We start from the raw sequence: 17,903 nt of genomic DNA on the forward strand, positions 1-17,903 counted from the left end.
AATTGTAAATAACCTTTCGCTCCCTGTATTTTACCCCTGCCACCTTTAGAATTTGAAAGAGAGTATTCCAGTCAGCATTGTCAAAAGCTTCCTCTAAGTCTACAAATGCTAGAAACGTAGGTTTGCCTTTCCTTAATCTTTCTTCTAAGATAAGTCGTAAGGTCAGTATTGCCTCACGTGTTCCGATATTTCTACGGAATCCAGACTGAATTTCCCCGAGGTCGGCTTGTATTAGTTTTCCCATTCGTCTGTAAAGAATTCGCATTAGTATTTTGCAGCCGTGACTTATTAAACTGATAGTTCGGTAATTTTCACATCTGTCAGCACCTGCTTTCTTTGGGATTGGAATTACTATATTCTTCTTGAAGTCTGAGGGTATTTCGCCTGTCTCATACATCTTGCTCACCAGATGGTAGAGCTTGATCAGGACTGGCTCTCCGAAAGCCGTCAGTAGTTCTAATGGAATGTTGTCTACTCCCGGGGCCTTGTTTTCGACTCAGGTCTTTCAGTGCTCTGTCAAACTCTTCACACAGTATCGTATCTCCCATTTCATCTTCATCTACATTTTCTTCCATTTCCATAATATAGTCCTCTAGTACATCGCCCTTGTATAGACCCTCTATATACTCCTTCCACCTTTCTGCTTTCCCTTCTTTGCTTAGAACTGGGTTTCCATCTGAGCTCTTGATATTCATACAACTGGTTCTCTTTTCTCCAAAGGTCTCTTTAACTTTCCTGTAGGCAGTATCTATTTTACCCCTAGTGAGATAAGCGTCTACATCTTTGCATTTGTCCTCCAGCCTTCCCTTCTTAGCCATTTTGCACATCCTGTCGATGTCATTTTTGAGACGTTTGTACTCCTTTATGCCAGCTTCATTTACTGCATTTTTATATTTTCTCCTTTCATCAATTAAATTCAACATTTCTTCTGTTACCCAAGGATTTCTACTAGCCCTCGTCTTTTTACCTACTTGATCCTCTGCTGCCTTCACTACTTCATCTCTCAAAGCTACCCATTCTCCTTCTACTGTATTTCTTTCCCCCCATTCCTGTCAGTTGTTCCCTTATGCTCTCCCAGAAACTCTGTACAACCGCTGGTTTAGTCAGTTTATCCAGGTCCCATCTCCTTAAATTCCCACGTTTTTGCAGTTTCTTCAGTTTTAATCAACAGTTCATAACCAACAGATTGTGGTCAGAGTCCACATTTGCCCCAGGAAATGTCTTACTATTTAAAACCTGGTTCCCAAATCTCTGTCTTACCATTAGCCATGATTAAGTTGTGCTCTGTGCAAAATTCTACCAGGCGGCTTCCTCTTTCATTTCTTACCCCCAATCCATATTCACCTACTACGTTTCCTTCTCACCCTTTTCCTACTACCGAATTCCAGTCACCCATGACTATTAAATTCTCGTCTCTCTGCACTATCTCAATTATTTATTTCATCATACATTTCTTCAATTTCTTCGTCATCTGCAGAGCTAGTTGGCATATAAAGTTGTACTACTGTAGTGGGCGTGGGCTTCGTGTCTATCTTGGCCACAATAATGCGTTCGCCATGCTGTTTGTAGTAGCTTACCCGCACTCCTATTTTGTTATTCATTATTAAACCGACTCCTGCATTACCCCTATACGATTTTGTATTTATAACCCTGTATCCGCCTGACCAAAAGTCTTGTTCCTCCTGCCACCTGCCTTGTGATGACTGGGTGTTGTGTGATGTCCTTAGGTTAGTTACGTTTAAGTAGTTCTAAGTTCTAGGGGACTGATGACCATAGCTGTTAAGTCCCATAGTCCTCAGAGCCATTTTTGAACCTCCTGCCACCGAACTTCACTAATTCCTACTATATCTAACTTTAACCTATCCATTTCCCTTTTTAAATTTTCTAACCCACCTGCTCGATTAAGGGATCTGACATTCCACGCTCCAATCCGTAGAACGCCAGTATTCTTTCTCCTGATAACGACGTCCTCCTGAGTAGTCCCCGTCCGGAGGTCCGAATGGGGGACTATTTTACCTCCGGAATATTTTACCCAAGAGGACGCCATCATTTAACCATACAGTAAAGCTGCATGCCCTCGGGAAAAATTACGGCTGTAGTTTCCCCTTGCTTTCAGCCGTTCGCAGTACCAGCACAGCAAGGGCGTTTTGGTTAGTGTTACAAGGCCAGATCAGTCAATCATCCAGACTGTTGCCCCTGCAACTACTGAAAAGGCTGCTGCCCCTCTTCAGGAATCACACGTTTGTCTGGACTCTCAACAGATACCCCTCCGTTGTGGTTTGCACCCACGGTACGGCTATCTGTATCGCTGAGGCACGCAAGCCTCCCCACCAACGGCAAGGTCCTTGGTTCTTGGGGAGGGGTGGGGGGGGGGGGAGGGGGGGGGGATAAGTCACGCAAATCTGAGGGCTGTAAATTCAACTAAATACTTAGGGTTTACAATTACAAATAACCTAAATTGGAACGATCACATAGGTGATATTGTGGGTAAAGCAAAACAAAGACTGCGATTCATTGGCAGAACACTTAGAAGGTGCTACAGGTCTACCAAAGAGACTGCTTACTCTACGCTTGTCCGCCCTATTCTGGAGTATTGCTGTGTGGTGTGGGATCCGCATCAGGTGGGACTGACGGATGACATCGAAAAAGTACAAAGAAGGGCAGCTCGTTTTGTATTATCGCGAAATAGGGGAGATAGTGTCACAGGCATGATACGTGAATTGGAGTGGCAATCATTAAAACAAAGGAGTTTTTCGTTGCGACGGGATCTACTCATGAAATTTCAATCACCAATTTTCTCCTCCGATTGCGAAAACATTCTGTTGGCATTCACCTACATAGGCAGAAATGATCATCACGATAAAATAAGAGAAATCAGGGCTCGCAAAGGAAAAATTTAAGTGCTCGTTTTTCCCACGTGCCGTTCGAGAGAGGAACGGTTGACAGCATGAAGGTGGTTCATTGAACCCTCTTCCAGGCACTTTATTGTGAATAGTCGAGTAATCACGTAAATGTGTAGATGTAAAACTTCCTGGCAGTTTAAAGCTGTGTGCCCGACCGACACTCGAACTCGGGACCTTTGCCTTTTGCGGGCAAGTGCTCTACCATCTGAACTACCGAAGCACGACTCACGCCCGGTCCTCACAGCTTTACTTTTGCCAGTATCTCGTCTCCTACCTTCCAAACTTTACAGAAGCTCTTTTCACTCTGCAGCGGAGTGTGCGCTGATATGAAACTTGCTGGCAGATTAAAACTGTGTGCCCGACCGAGACTCGAACTCGGGACCTTTGCCTTTCGCGGGCAAGTTCTCTACCATCCGAGCTACCGAAGCACGACTCACGCCCGGTCCTCGTAGCTTTACTTTTGCCAGTAAAAGTAAAGCTGTGAGGACCGGGCGTGAGTCGTGCTTCGGTAGCTCAGATGGTAGGAGACGAGATACTGGCAAAAGTAAAGCTGTGAGGGCCGGGGGTGAGTCGTGCTTCGGTAGCTCAGATGGTAGAGCACTTGCCCGCGAAAGGCAAAGGTCCCGAGATCGAGTCTCAGTCGGGCACACAGTTTTAATCTACCAGGAAGCAGCGCGCACTCCGCTGCAGAGTGAAAATCTCATTCTATGTAGATGTAGATGTTCCTTCTGTGATAATGCAGAAAACCTTGGCAGGAATGTAGCCATTGTACATGATTGCTGGCAGCAGTTGTCATGGAAATGTACGGTCGCAAGAATCCGGGACTGCGGACGGCCACATGGCACTAACGAGAGGGAAGACTGTCGTGTTCGGTATATGACTCTGGCCATCAAACTGCATCAATTTGAGCACCAGTTGGCATCACAGTAAGACAACGAACCGTTACAAATCGGTTTCTACAAGGACAGCTTGCCCTGTTACGTGCATTCTGCTGATCCCAAACCACCGCCATTTGCGACTTCAAACGGTCTCAATCGAGAGGTCATTGGAGGGCACGGTAGAGGTCAGCTGTGTTTTCTGATGAAAGCTATTTCTGCGTCGCTCCAATGATGACCGTGTGATGTTTGCAAGGAGGCCAGATGAAAGCTTGCAACCGGCGTATCTGCATGCTAGACGCAATGGACCTACAGCTGGAGTTATGGTCTGGAGTGCGATTTCGTATGACAGCATGAGCGCTCTCCTCTTTATCCCACGAACCCTGATTGCAAATTTACACTTCAGTCTGGTTATTGGATCTGTTGTGCTACCATTCATGTACAGTATTCCATGGGGTGTTTTTCAACAGATTAACGATCGCCCACATACCGCTGTTCTAAACCAACATGCTCTAAGGCGTGCGGATATTACCAGGCCCGCTCGATCACCAGATCTATCCCAAATGGAGCGCATATGGGGCGTCATCGGAGGACAACTCCAACGTCACCCACAACCAGCTTTAACCGTCCCTGTGTTGACGGACCAAGTCCGATAGCCATGGAACTTCATTCCACAAACTCACATCCGACACCTATGCAACACAATACATGCACGTTTGCATGCTTGTATTCTACATTCTCACGGTTAGATCGGTTATTAACGTGCCATACTTTCACACATTTGCAGTGGATTATCTCGTGTTTACATTAGGCAGTAATCTTGTAATGTTAATCAGTTTAACATGCTACCTAGATAAATGTATACCAGAAATTTCATTTCTCTACATTAATTATTTTTTGGTGTTGCGATTTCTTTCCGTTAGTTTAGAAAAGTAGCAATCAAATTTTAAATACGCTAAAATTATTTTAATCAACCAGTTTGTTTCAAATATCTATAATCAGAATTAGTATTGCTACATCAACGCCGACCGGTGTGGCCAAACGGTTCTAGGCGCTTCAGTCTGGAACCGCGCGATCCCTACGGACGCAGGTTCTAATCCTGCCTCGGGCTTGGATGTGTGTGATGTCCTTAGGTTAGTTAGGTTTAAGTAGTTCTAAGTTCTAGGGGACTGATGACCTCAGATGTTAAGTCCCACAGTGCTCAGAGCCATTTGATTTTGAACCTACATGGACAACACTCGCGAAACGTTCGATTCTCTCGCCCTAAATTACCAATTTCCTAACGCAAGTGTCTGAGCCAAGTCCTTAAATGCAGGAAGTACTAGAACATAGAATAACATGTGTCATGAAGTGATCTATTTTCGGTTTTAAAAATAAACTACTAGCTTATCTATTGAAACAGGGGAAAATTTCTCTTTACTTCTCACTGAGACCATACACAGCGCAACCTTGAGGCAGATTAAATACTATTACGAAAATCATCATTGCTGCCTCCTTCATTTTTGTCTACACACTCTCTTCCTTGTTACCGCACGTTCGATTCTGTAATATAATTCTTATAATATTAGATATTGTACTATAAAATCATTACCAGTGCGTATTCTTATGTATTGCCCTTAAGTGCTAAGTAAATTTACGTCTGCAGTATAAAACGGAAATTGTCTAGTCTGACAGAAGTCAGACCCATTCTGATGATGATAAACAGCCGTCAATTAAACCTTTCCATCGAAAATAAGAAGGAAGCAGCGTTGTAAATCAGTAACATTGTAAATTTTGGTGTAAATGTGCCTGAACACTTGTAAACATAAAACCAAAAGTGGTTCAAATGGCTCTAAGCACTACGGGACTTAACATCTGAGGTCATCAGTCCCCTAGACTTAGAATTACTTAAACCTAACTAACCTAAGGACATCACACACATCCATGCCCGAGGCACGATTCGAATCTGCGACCGTAGCAGCAGCGCGGTTCCGGACTGAAGCGCCTAGAACCGCTCGGTCACAGCGGCCGGCTAACAGAAAACCGCGCTCATACTCATTAAGTGTTCCTCGGAAGTACTTTGTAGCAGGAAATGCATTATCATGCGCGAATCTAAGCAGGTGAGTTTGGGGGTTCAACCATAGGATTGTTTTCATCTAGAGCAAAGATTTTCATAATTGAAAAATTCCTCCTTCTTTGGCTGTTCGAAGACCACGTCAAGTATTAGCTCCCGCGATAGTCTGATGGGACGAATTAGTACAAATAGGAAGAAGACCATGGCCTGCCGGCTCCAATATGATCACGCCTAGTAAAACAATTTCATCTTCGTAGCGACTAACTACATGAAACAGCTGTCACAGTGGAGCATGAAGTTTGCTGTCACACAAGTGAATGACATTGTTGGACAGGTAATATGACACTAATGTCAAATTTCCGAATAGATGGCTCAATGAAAGCTGGTTATAGGACGGAAAATCAGAATATCTGAGCGAGTTAGGTCAATGTTAATTTCGCGGGGCGGACGCATTGAGTAACCTATTGCTAGTGTTATCAGTTATCAGCCCGCACGACTTTTCGATTTGAATAAAACAACGGTCCCAGAACTGACGACTGATGGTATTACCGTACACATGACAGAATTACCTACATCTACACCTATACACTACAAGCCACCTAATGCTTAATGGGATGGTTGCTTGGGGTAATATTATGGCGGGTGAGAAGAACCGCTGGTGGAACGCACCCTTCTTTTTAGATCATCGGACTTTCAAATTGTTTGATACTGCCCTTCTCTTGTGCTGATCTACTTTGTTAATAAAAGGCATATTGCGGATTCCATGGCTGTGTGTTATATAACATCCACCGTTCACTAAGTTGTGTATTTTTAAACATTTCATTATTTCATACCAGTACCGATTTCAAACCCCTGGATGATTCAACCCTTCTCTAAGGACATCATCGAGCTGACACCTCAATGACAGTGACTGTACTGCTTTGTAGTGTGGCGCAAACTTATCAAGATACGACTGAATATAAGTAAGGCTGTATTATAGAGAACTGCAGCACATACAAGTAATTTAAGTGTGATATGAATATTGTGTGCAAGGCCATAGAACATGAACAGAATGTGCCCAACACACTGCCCTGGGGCACTTCTACAAACGTCTACGACACTCTAAGACAACGTACTTTGTCTTCCCTACTAAGACGTCATTTGGTTGCAGCTTTCGCTTGATACACCATACGCCCGATCTTTCGATAGTAAGCGTCTGTGTTGTTCTTAATCAAGTACTTTTCGGAAGTTAATAAAACAGGGAAATACTTCACTGTCTTGACCAATGGCTTTCAGCACACATTGTGACGAAAGCGTGACGTAGATTTCACATTGTCAGAGTTTTTGGAACCCATGTTGGTTTATATGGAGAAGGTCATTCTCGTCAAAATATATTCCTAATACATTCTAAGATTCCACGGAAAATGCATGTCAGCTACACTACTGGCCATTAAAATTGCTACACCACGAAGATGACGTGCTACAGACGCGAAATTTAACCGACAGGAAGAAGATGCTATGATATGCAAATGATTAGCTTTTCAGAGCATTCACACAAGTTTGGCGCTGGTGGCGACACCTACAACGTTCTGATATGAGGAAAGTTTCCAACCGATTTCTCATACACAAACAGCAGTTGACCGGCACTGCCTGGTGAAACGTTGTGATGCCTCGTGTAAGGAGGAGAAATGCGTACCATCACGTTTTCGACTTTGATAAAGGTCGGACTGTAGCCTATCGCGATTACGTTTTATCGCATCGCGACATTGCTGCTCGTGTTGGTCGAAATCCAATGACTGTTTGCAGAATATTTAAAAGGTGGGTTCAGGAGGGTAATACGGAACGCCGTGCTGGATCCCAACGGCCTCGTATCACTAGCAATCGAGATGACAGGCATCTTATCCACATGGCTGTAACGGATCGTGCAATCACGTCTCGATCCCTCAGTCAACGGATGGGGACGTTTACAAGACAACAACCATCTGCACGAACAGTTCGACGACGTTTCCTGCAGCATGGACTAACAGCTCGGAGACCGTGGCTGCGGTTACCCTTGACGCTGCCTCACAGACAGCAGCGCCTGCGATGGTGTACTCGACGACGAACCTGGGTGCACAAATGGCTAACGTCATTTTTTCGGATGAATCCAGGTTCTGTTAACAGCATCATGATGGTCGCATCGCCGGCCGGAGTGGCCGAGCGGTTCTAGGCGCTACAGTCTGGAGTCGCACGACCGCTACGGTCGCAGATTCGAATCCTGCCTCTGGCATGGATGTGTGTGATGTCCTTACGTTAGTTAGGTTTAAGTAGTTCTAACTTCTATGGGACTGATGACCTCAGAAGTTAAGTCCCATAGTGCTCAGAGCCATTTGAACCATTTTTTGATGGTCGCATCCGTGTTTGGCGACATCGCGGTGAGCGCACATTGGAAATATTGCCGTACCGGCGTATCACCCGGCGTGATGGTATGGGGTGCCATTGGTTACACGTCTCGATGACCTCTTGTTCGCATTTACGGCACTTTGAACAGTGGACGTTACATTTCAAATGCGTTCCGACCCGTGGCTCTACCCGTCATTCGATCCCTGCGAAACCCCACATTTCAGCACGATAATGCACGACCGCCGACTGCTGCCCTGGCCAGCACATTCTCCAAATTTCTAACCAACTGAAAACGTCTGGTCAATGGTGGCCGAGCAACTGGCTCGTCACAATACGCCAGTCACTACTCTTGATGAACTGTGGTATCGTGTTGAAGCTGCATGGGCAGCTGTACCTGTACACGCCATCCAAGCTCTGTTTGCCTCAATGCCCAGGCGTATCAAGGCCGTTATTACGGCCAGAGTTGGTTGTTCTGGGTACTGATTTCTCAGGATCTATGCACCCAAATTGCGTTTAAATGTAATCACATGTCAGTTCTAGTATAATGTATTTGTCCAAAGAATACCCGTTTATCATCTGCATTTCTTCTTGGTGTAGCAATTTTGGTGGCCAGTAGTGTAGATTGGTCGGTCGTTTTGTGGGCCACGTCCGATGCCCTTCTTGTAAGCTGCCGTGACATCTTCCTTCTTCCAACTGCTGCGCACGGATTTTTGTTCGAGAGATTTACGACGTATTACAGTTAACGGTGAAGTTAACTCAGACACAGATTCAGTATAGAATCTGAAAGAATTCCATCGAGCCCTGGAACCTTTTCCTTCGTAAAGGTACATTTGAAAACAGAGTTCGGCATTACTGCTACCCTCAGTTTCAGTTTCTTGCGACCAATGGAAATTTCTGGTCTTAGGTCTTTTCTAAATACAGCAGCGTCAAGGGGTTTCCGACCAACTGACCTGATAATTCCTAAATGTTGGGAACAGAAGTGGTAAAGTATTTGAGGGTACTGAAGGGGTAACCAAGTATCTAAAGGAAGATGAAAATTGAAATAAGAGAGTTTGTAACGATAAAGTAAGGGAAAGAATTACGGCTTTGTAGTGGGAATGAGGGAGGAGAAATATTCCTTGAATTTTACAAAATATTCAAGCTCGCAATTGTAAATCGTTGTTAAAGAATCACAACAGAAGGAAGTATACATGAAAAAGACCTGGAGACTCGGGAAGATACCAACTGGACTACATAATTGTGGGAGAGAGATTGCAAAATAAGATGCTGAACACATATTGTACTCAGGAGCAGATAGACTCAGATCACAATTAAGTGATGAGAAAAGTGTACTGAATTAGAATCGTGTAAAGAAGTGGAATGTAGATATGCTGAGGAATGATGATGTGCCTGAGAATGCAAAAACTGTGATACGAAATTCTCAACGATAACAAAAAAAATTTTAGCTTTAGCGAAAGCTGGCCATGATGCTACATGTACAATATCCAAGAAGCAACCGTAAGAATGGCACAGAAGAGAGAAGTGCTCGTATTAAAAATGTATAAGGCAGGAATTCTCAGGGATTAAAATTTAGAGTGGAAGGACATCACTAATAATATTTTATCATGACATTGCTAACCTCGTGGAAAAGAGGAATAAATTAATGTTACCATGGAGGCTGACTAAGGGAATAATTATGTTCTTTCAATTTTTATTTTGTTACGTAGCGATCACATATGAGGTTCACAATGCCGGCAAAGGGCTCATGCTAAAACTGCTTGCAGCATGTACCTATAGCCCTAAAGTGACCACTGGCTGGTCGAAATCAGTTCCACGCTTTGTGAAATCCTAATGTGACTGTGTTGTAAGAACAAAAAAAATTCAATAAAATAAAAGAATACAAAATGAGGGATAATTAGAGGAGCTGTTGATTGGAATGAACACTGAAATGAGCGCTCAACATGGACTTGTAGTAAACTAAAGTAAGGCGAAAATAATGACTAGCAGAAGAAAAGTCAGCGATAAAATTAACATCAAAATTGGGGACCAAATAGTAACGTAAAAGCATTTTGTTACCAGCGAATCAACGCATGACGTGCATTATAAACAAGATTTTAGAAGCAGTATAGAACAGGCAAAAAGGCGTTTCTCGATAAAAGAAATGTATTAGTATCAAACATAGGCCTTAATTTAGGTGAGAAATTTCTGAGAATATACATCTGGAGCGTAGCATTGTTTGGAAGTATATCATGGACTGTGCGAAACCCGGAAAACCTAACTATTTTACATGTTTTGTTACGGAGGAAGGTTGACAATGAAATGACTAATGTAAGAAATGAAGCTGTCTTCCGCAAAATCCGAGAGGAAATATACACGGGGTAAACATTGACTAGCAGATGGGACAAGGTGATACTACATGTGTTAAGACATCAGGGCATAGCTTCCATGGTACTACAACAATCACTAGAGTGAAAATCTCTAGGTAAACACAGAGATTGGAACGTATCCAAGAATCAAGTTCTTTGAACGTAAATGCTACTCTGAGGTGAAGCGATTGGCATAGAAGATGAAAGTCATGGAGAGCTATACAAAATATTTCTGGAGATTGATGCAAGAGAAAATTTATAATGTTACGGGCTCCAGAAGACCACCAGACAGAATGACAACACGCCACATCGTTCTAGCACGCTATCTCTCTTTCCGGTCTCCATTAGTATACATTGCTTCGATGGCACGTTTCCATACCTTGTATAAGAAAACAAGTTTCAAAAAATATCTTCTTTTAATGCCACGCACATCCAGGCAAAGAAATAGCTGCAGCCTGAGCACATAGAAAATATTATCTTTATTGGTGTTAATCAGGGTACATACATTGCACTCTATACTTTTTTCTTCCTCCCCAAAATTGTCCCTTATTTAATATACGACTATTTGCTCCTGAATTAGTTTCATCTCTTTTCGTGTTCATGTTAGCTTTACAATCAGTCATCAACAGTCACTATCGTCGCAACAGTACCTTATAAGGAAGCAGAAGAGCTTGACAGTTTAAATCATTTATCTCCGTGTACTTGAATTCTTCCTCGAGGAACATCATGTCCACATTCTTTGATTGTCCCACAGCTGAGTGGAAAGGTAAAGGTGAGGTTGTATCCTCGTCAAACTTTTTGAGCCAGTCCCCTTTGAAGTATATGGCATTGACCAGTACCATCCGAGTTAAGCCGCTCAAGATACCTGGAAAGAAAGAACAGTTAGCAGTAAGCAATCTTTTTCACACATCCAAGCAGCAAACGTAAATAGTCAATATCTTCTGCGAGATTTTTCTATGATTATGAGTGAATTTTAACATTGAATCTAGACTTGGTTGATATCGATACAAGGATCACCAATTATAACAGTATTTAGTCAGAGCAAGTAGTTTAGCAAGTAGCTCTTGTAATCTTATATCAGCGCGTCCCATACTCATCAGATGATACAGAATTATGACCATCAAGTCAACATGTAAACTCCCTTTATTAACCACGTAGCTCACTAAACTTATCAACATGTAAATTCACAATTAACTATAACGGCATGGGGCGGTGTGTGAGTTGGGGGAGGAGGGAGGCAGAGTTGCTGTTTCTTCCGCACAATTCAAACGATAACTCTAATGTGGTATGTGGGTCGTCGAAGTTAAAATGTAACAAGGCTGGTGGAAATATGCGAGAAGTCACCGGCGCAACTGCTGGGTACACACGAAAACTGATAGTCTAGAAGTGCAATAGGTTTGGCGACTGAAGAAAAAAGAACGTCAAGGAAGGCTATCTTTCAAAGGGCCATCGGTGCTAGGTCATCAACAGATAGAAGACCATATTTGTTGGACAAATATGAAGAAGGAACTAAGTGTGTGAGTTGTTAAATGTATTGTCTCAGCATGAATTGTCTCAGCATGTTCCTGAAGTGATTTGTTCGATGGCTCCTGCTGACCGACCCACGGAGCAGTTTGAGGCAGCCGAGCGCCCAGTTCGACAGTGGCTACCACAAAGTCGCCAATCTCTGCAGAACTTTGATACCTGATAAATATCTGACTGAATATTTGTTCTGATTTTTCCACGCAACGCCTCGTCAGAGATAACTGCATCATCTGCGAAAAGTCGGAAGTTACTGTTAACATTGTCTGCTATGTCATTAATATACAGGGTGATTCAAAAAGAATACCACAACTTTAAAAATGTGTATTTAATGAAAGAAACATAATATAACCTTCTGTTGTACATCATTACAAAGAGTATTTAAAAAGGTTTTTTTTTACTCAAAAACAAGTTCAGAGATGTTCAATATGGCCCCCTCCAGACACACAAGCAATATCAACCCGATACTCCAACTCGTTCCACACTCTCTGTAGCATATCAGGCGTAACAGTTTGGATAGCTGCTATTATTTCTCGTTTCAAATCATCAATGGTGGCTGGGAGAGGTGGCCGAAACACCATATCCTTAACATACCCCCATAAGAAAAAATCGCAGAGGGTAAGATCAGGGCTTCTTGGCGGCCAGTGATGAAGTGCTCTGTCACGGGCTGCCTGGCGGCCGATCCATCGCCTTGGGTAGTTGACGTTCAGGTAGTTACGGACAGATAAGTGCCAATGTGGTGGCGCTCCATCCTGCTGAAATATGAATTGTTGTGCTTCTTGTTCGAGCTGAGGGAACAGCCAATTCTGTAACATTGCTGGATGCGTGCTACATTTTCATCACTCGTTCTCGGCCGTCCAGAACTTTTCCCTTTGCACAAACACCCATTCTCTGTAAACTGTTTATATCAACGTTTAATACACCACCTATCAGGACGTTTAACACCATACTTCGTTCGAAATGCACGCTGAACAACTATCGTCTATTCACTTCTGCCGTACTCAATAACATAAAAAGCTTTCTGTTGAGCGGTCGCCATCTTAGCATCAACTGACGCTGACGCCTAGTCAACAGCGCCTCAAGCGAACAAATGTACAACTAAATGAAACTTTATAGCTCCCTTAATTCGCCGACAGATAGTGCTTAGCTCTGCCTTTCGTCGTTGCAGAGTTTTAAATTCCTAAAGTTGTGGTATTCTTTTTGAATCACCCTGTATAACATGTAGTATACCAGCACACCTACAAAGGGACGCCAGAAGCTACTTGTACAGTTGTCGATGGAAATGCGTCCTTCCTATACAGAAGTGTGCAGTCACAATTTTTACTTGGTATCCCTTACGATTATACGTTCAATAATAAATGTAAATTTCGTGCCGAGTAAAATGCTTTTCGTATCGCAGGAAATACCGAATTCACTTGACGGCCTTCATCCCTGGTTTTCAGAATGCAATGCGAGAAAAGCGCGAGTTGGGTCTCACACGACCAATTCTTTCATTCTGTTTGAAATATCTCATTCTGTTTGAGATCAGAATATGTTGTAATACTCTACAACAGATATATGTCAAAAGTATTGGACAGTAATTTTTGAGACCGATGACCTCGCAGTTTGGTCTCCTCCCCGAATCAACTCACGGTAATTTTGTAGATCACTTCCACTACCCTGCTTGTAGACGGGTTTGACCAGCTCGTCCTACCAACTATAAGGGCAAAATTTTTTGTTCGAGGGATATAATGTACATTTTACTTAAAACAGGGACTAATGCAGCCGCAAGTTCTTTATAGATTCGGAGAGGGATGCTGTCGGGTCCTTAGATAGATTTCAGATTTTTCTCGGCACCAGTGGCACTAATGCCTCTGTCAAACTTTGAAGTGGTGCGAGAATTAAGGTGAGACTATACTGCAGGATTTTCCTTTGCAAAGGTAGTTTCGTAAACTAAGTTAATAACAACAGAGGTGAATTACCTTCCGCCAAGTCACTCAATTATGACGTTGATGACTCATTTACAGCGTCACTGCGTTACTGTCGTCAGTCTATACAAATCAATGGTTGTGCTGACAAACGCAACAAATGAATAAAGGAAGAATCATGATTATCCCATAGCATAGGCAATGTATGAAATGGGCTAAGAATTTATGACGTTGAACAACTGTCAAAGTTCTTGTCTGAGACGAATTTTAAGGCAGCCTGTATAATTTATCTAAAAGGTTAGCGGAAATATTTTCTTCATCTGGTACTAATTACGAGTGATGTCTTTATTATATTATAATGACCATAATTTATGCTCACCAGGTGGAATTATGTCTTTTATTTTATTATTTGTCTTCTTCTCCACCCAGTCATTTATTGTTTTCCTTGCTTGTGGTTCTTGCAGGAAATCAACTTCTTCTATTCCAGCCTTGAATCTAGTTGCTGACTGATTAAACCGTTCTTTAATGCCATAACCAGCTTTCAGAAATATTCTGTTCGCTATGTCAAGCAGCACATCGTTGTTGTCCTGAAACATTGTTCAAACGATATTAAAACAACAGCACAAAGAATTTCTTTCTCACCATACACATAATAAAGTACATGCCGCACTATCTTACATTAAAGACAGAAGAACTAAATTATAGAGCTATTGCATCAAACCTACAGTGTAATGTGTACATGCTGCCCAGTTCTAGAACTCATTGACAGTTCTAAAATATTGACTTTCTTGATTAAAAAAAACCTATAAAGTTACGGCGAGTGAGTGAAAAATAACTACGGTTAAAGCTCCGTTAGTTGTATGAATTGTATTTGGTACTTTGGATTCAGTGAGCTCATTTTATTGAGAAATTTTAACTTTTATTTATTTACTAGTTTTTAACATCAAGTTATTGACCTTCAGTGAACTAACCTAGGGGAAAGTACACAATTGTGATCACAGAATGCTGGAGAAAATGAGTGGCAAATGAGCACAATGATACGAAAATTTGCCAGTAAATTTCGAAGTAACATTTCGTGAGTTTATATTGCCGAATGCAGTTCACCATAACACTTCACAACGATCAAGGAGATCATGTTTAAATACAGACCAATGCGGCTCAAAGAAATGCTGCAATAAGAGTTAAGTCAAACAGAAGTTTCTTATTGAATTCTAACATATCCTCGTGTTACAGATTTCGTTGTTCGAACAGGGCCTTAGAATTACTGAAATAGGTTTTACAAGCTAAATCTCCCAATAACTTCTTCGAAATTAGAGTAACCCTCCATTTTGGATCAATCACCCAGTGAGTCTTTTGCAGGATTGCTTGACACTCATAAAGCTCGGCAACTTTTAGTCATATGTACAAATATTTTCGTTCAGCGTTGTATAGATGTGTTTCCCAGTTGGTGCAGTGAGTAGAATTTCGCATTAGAATACTCTAGTTCAGAGTTCGATTCTGGATCTAGGCGTATTTCCTTTTATTTTCTTGTTTTGGTACATATCCTACAACTGCAGCTTCTGTAAAGAACAGAACTATCACTAATACTCGTTTTGTATATAAAACTGCCTTTTCCTGCTGGCAGTTACTTTATTTATGCCATACGCATTTCGCCTTCTCCTGTTCTGAGAAATCATCAATGGGATCTATAACGATACAGTTTCGTTAGTTGTAGATTATCAAACAGTTCACTTCGCGATTTTTTGTAAATAAAAAATAATTACAGAGGATGATAAAGTTGACCTTTTTTGGGGGGCGGGGGGGGGGTGGGGGGGGGGGGGGAGTGACAGGCGTACTAGCTGTTAGCGAGAGGCTGAAAACTTTGGTGACAGCTGTTTTGACTTTTCGTTTCAACATTCTGTGGAGGGGTTCATGGATGCGTGAGTGTAAAGATGTTGGGTTCTATTATTATTACACTGCACAATATTATTATATTAATACTTTTTGTGAACGTTATACTATTATTTTATCTATTAGTGTAAATAATGAATTGCTTGGCATGTGTACTTGGTCATTCAACAGGATTTTCCCTTCTGCTTTGGTATTATGTATGTGGTAAATTTCTTGCATGGTCAGGAGGTGTTTTTTATTGTTGATTCTAATTATTTTCGTGTCATATTCTCAGGTGGTTGGTTTGTGGTCACTTTCTCTTAGGTGTTCTGCAAATGTAGAGTGGTTTGTCCCATATTTCCAGGCTCCCTGTCTCTCTCTCTCTCACTCATTCACACACACGGTATAAACATCATAAATAGTAGAAGTTAGTAATGAACACATACTTCGTTAGGTTGGCAACAAATAGGTAAACATACCAAAGAAGATGAAACACGTAATGGAGTCGCAATATTTACGCTGTGAAAAGCGGTGTACGACGAAGTAGTTGTATCGAGTGACAAAAGAACAATAGTCCACCACAAAAAAAGAGTGAGAAACATGGTGATCAGTGTGTGGAACGCGAGAACACAAAGATGTGATGATATGGCAGTGATAAAAGTGGTAGTGCGACCTCCGGACCAGATGTAAGGAAACGCAGATCAGAAAATCGTAAGTAATTACTTTTTTTTTTACAAAAAATCGCGAAGTGAAATGTTTGATAATCTGTAACTAACAAAACTGTATCGTTATAGATTCCACTGATGATGCCTTGGAACAGGAGAAGGCGAAACGCGTATGGGATAAATAAAGTAACTAGCAGCGGGAAAAGGCAGTTTTACTTAGAAAACAAGTATTTATATGCTTTCTGCTGAGGTCGACCACACAAACAAACTTGAGAACTATTACTGCCCCGATATTTCAGAAAAATTCATGGGGAGTAATGATTTGTTAAAAATAATTTACCTGTCATTGGACAGAAATGGCTACAAAACTCATCAATGTTGAGATTTAAACATTCACACTGAATTTATTATCAGTGAAAGCATACCTTTCATAAAACGTGTATGCTCTTCAAAGCAAATGCTCAATGCGACCTCCCTGCACCTCCAAAAACTTAGCGACTGGCTTCATTACGCTTCTTTGAACTCTTTGCAGCATAGCTGCGTCCATATTTACAAGAGTTCTTGCAAATTCATCAGCAGAGCAGAACAGACGTGCTTCTTCAAGAATCCCCACAGGATGAAATCCAGCGATCGATATCAGGAACAAGCGGAGGCCTTAAAATTTCCAGCACTGATCTGTTTCTCAAAAAAATCTCGCATTTCTTCCATTGTGCACCATCATACTGGAACCGCAACCCCGGCTGAACGTGAAGTGCAATATCGTCTAGTGATTCAAGCAAACTGTTAGAAATACTTGATTGTCCTGATCTATACATTGATGCTAAAGTGGGCCCGACGTCTAAAGTTACAGCTGACATGTCGGTTAACTAGACACCAATGGTGGGCGTTGTAGATACTGAAGAGACCATCACACAGCTTCATCAGGCCGTATTATAATTTTTAGGAAGTTGTCGTTAGCTTCCTGTTGTTGTTGGAACCATTTACAAAACTGCATACGTAGGACGCAGTCTTCAGGATGCTGAATCACTTTAATGAATATGATTGGGGTGCAGTCCTTCTTCTTGCACACGTCAGTGCTCATGTGTTGTTGCGTGACCTATACTTCGTTGGCGTTCTTTGGGCATAGCTTCTAGAATGACTTCCTCGTTAGCTAGAGTGCGATGAAATACATTTTTCTCTGGATGACGTCGAACTGGATACCTAGCAGCACGTTCATGTGCGACGACTCCATCCCTTTTGTCAGATGCATTAGGGATCAAAAGCATTCAGAGTTTGTGATTGATATACTGTAAGTAAGCTGGTTAGGTTTTTATATTGGTAACGCCACGTAGCGCTCTGTATGAAAATCACTGGCTGTGCTGTGTGCAGTCTGGCTGGTATGCATTGTTGTTGGCTATTGTAGTG

At 42.0% G+C, this 17,903-nt stretch overlaps 1 protein-coding gene across 7 annotated transcripts in view; it reads right to left on the minus strand.

The window, feature by feature from the left end:
* The window catches only part of LOC126458537 (leukocyte elastase inhibitor-like), a 342,121-nt gene that overhangs the window by 271,895 nt on the left and 52,323 nt on the right, over window positions 1–17,903 (minus strand). For all 7 annotated transcript variants that reach the window (XM_050095648.1, XM_050095646.1, XM_050095643.1 and 4 more), the window contains exons 4-5: window positions 14,345–14,552; window positions 11,188–11,402 (exon numbers count right to left, since the gene is read on the minus strand). In XM_050095648.1, the coding sequence (XP_049951605.1) occupies window positions 11,188–11,402; window positions 14,345–14,552 (423 nt within the window). The remainder of the gene's footprint in view (window positions 1–11,187; window positions 11,403–14,344; window positions 14,553–17,903) is intronic.

Source organism: Schistocerca serialis, chromosome 2 (genome assembly GCF_023864345.2).
Source record: "Schistocerca serialis cubense isolate TAMUIC-IGC-003099 chromosome 2, iqSchSeri2.2, whole genome shotgun sequence".
In the NCBI taxonomy this organism is placed as follows: domain Eukaryota; kingdom Metazoa; phylum Arthropoda; class Insecta; order Orthoptera; family Acrididae; genus Schistocerca; species Schistocerca serialis.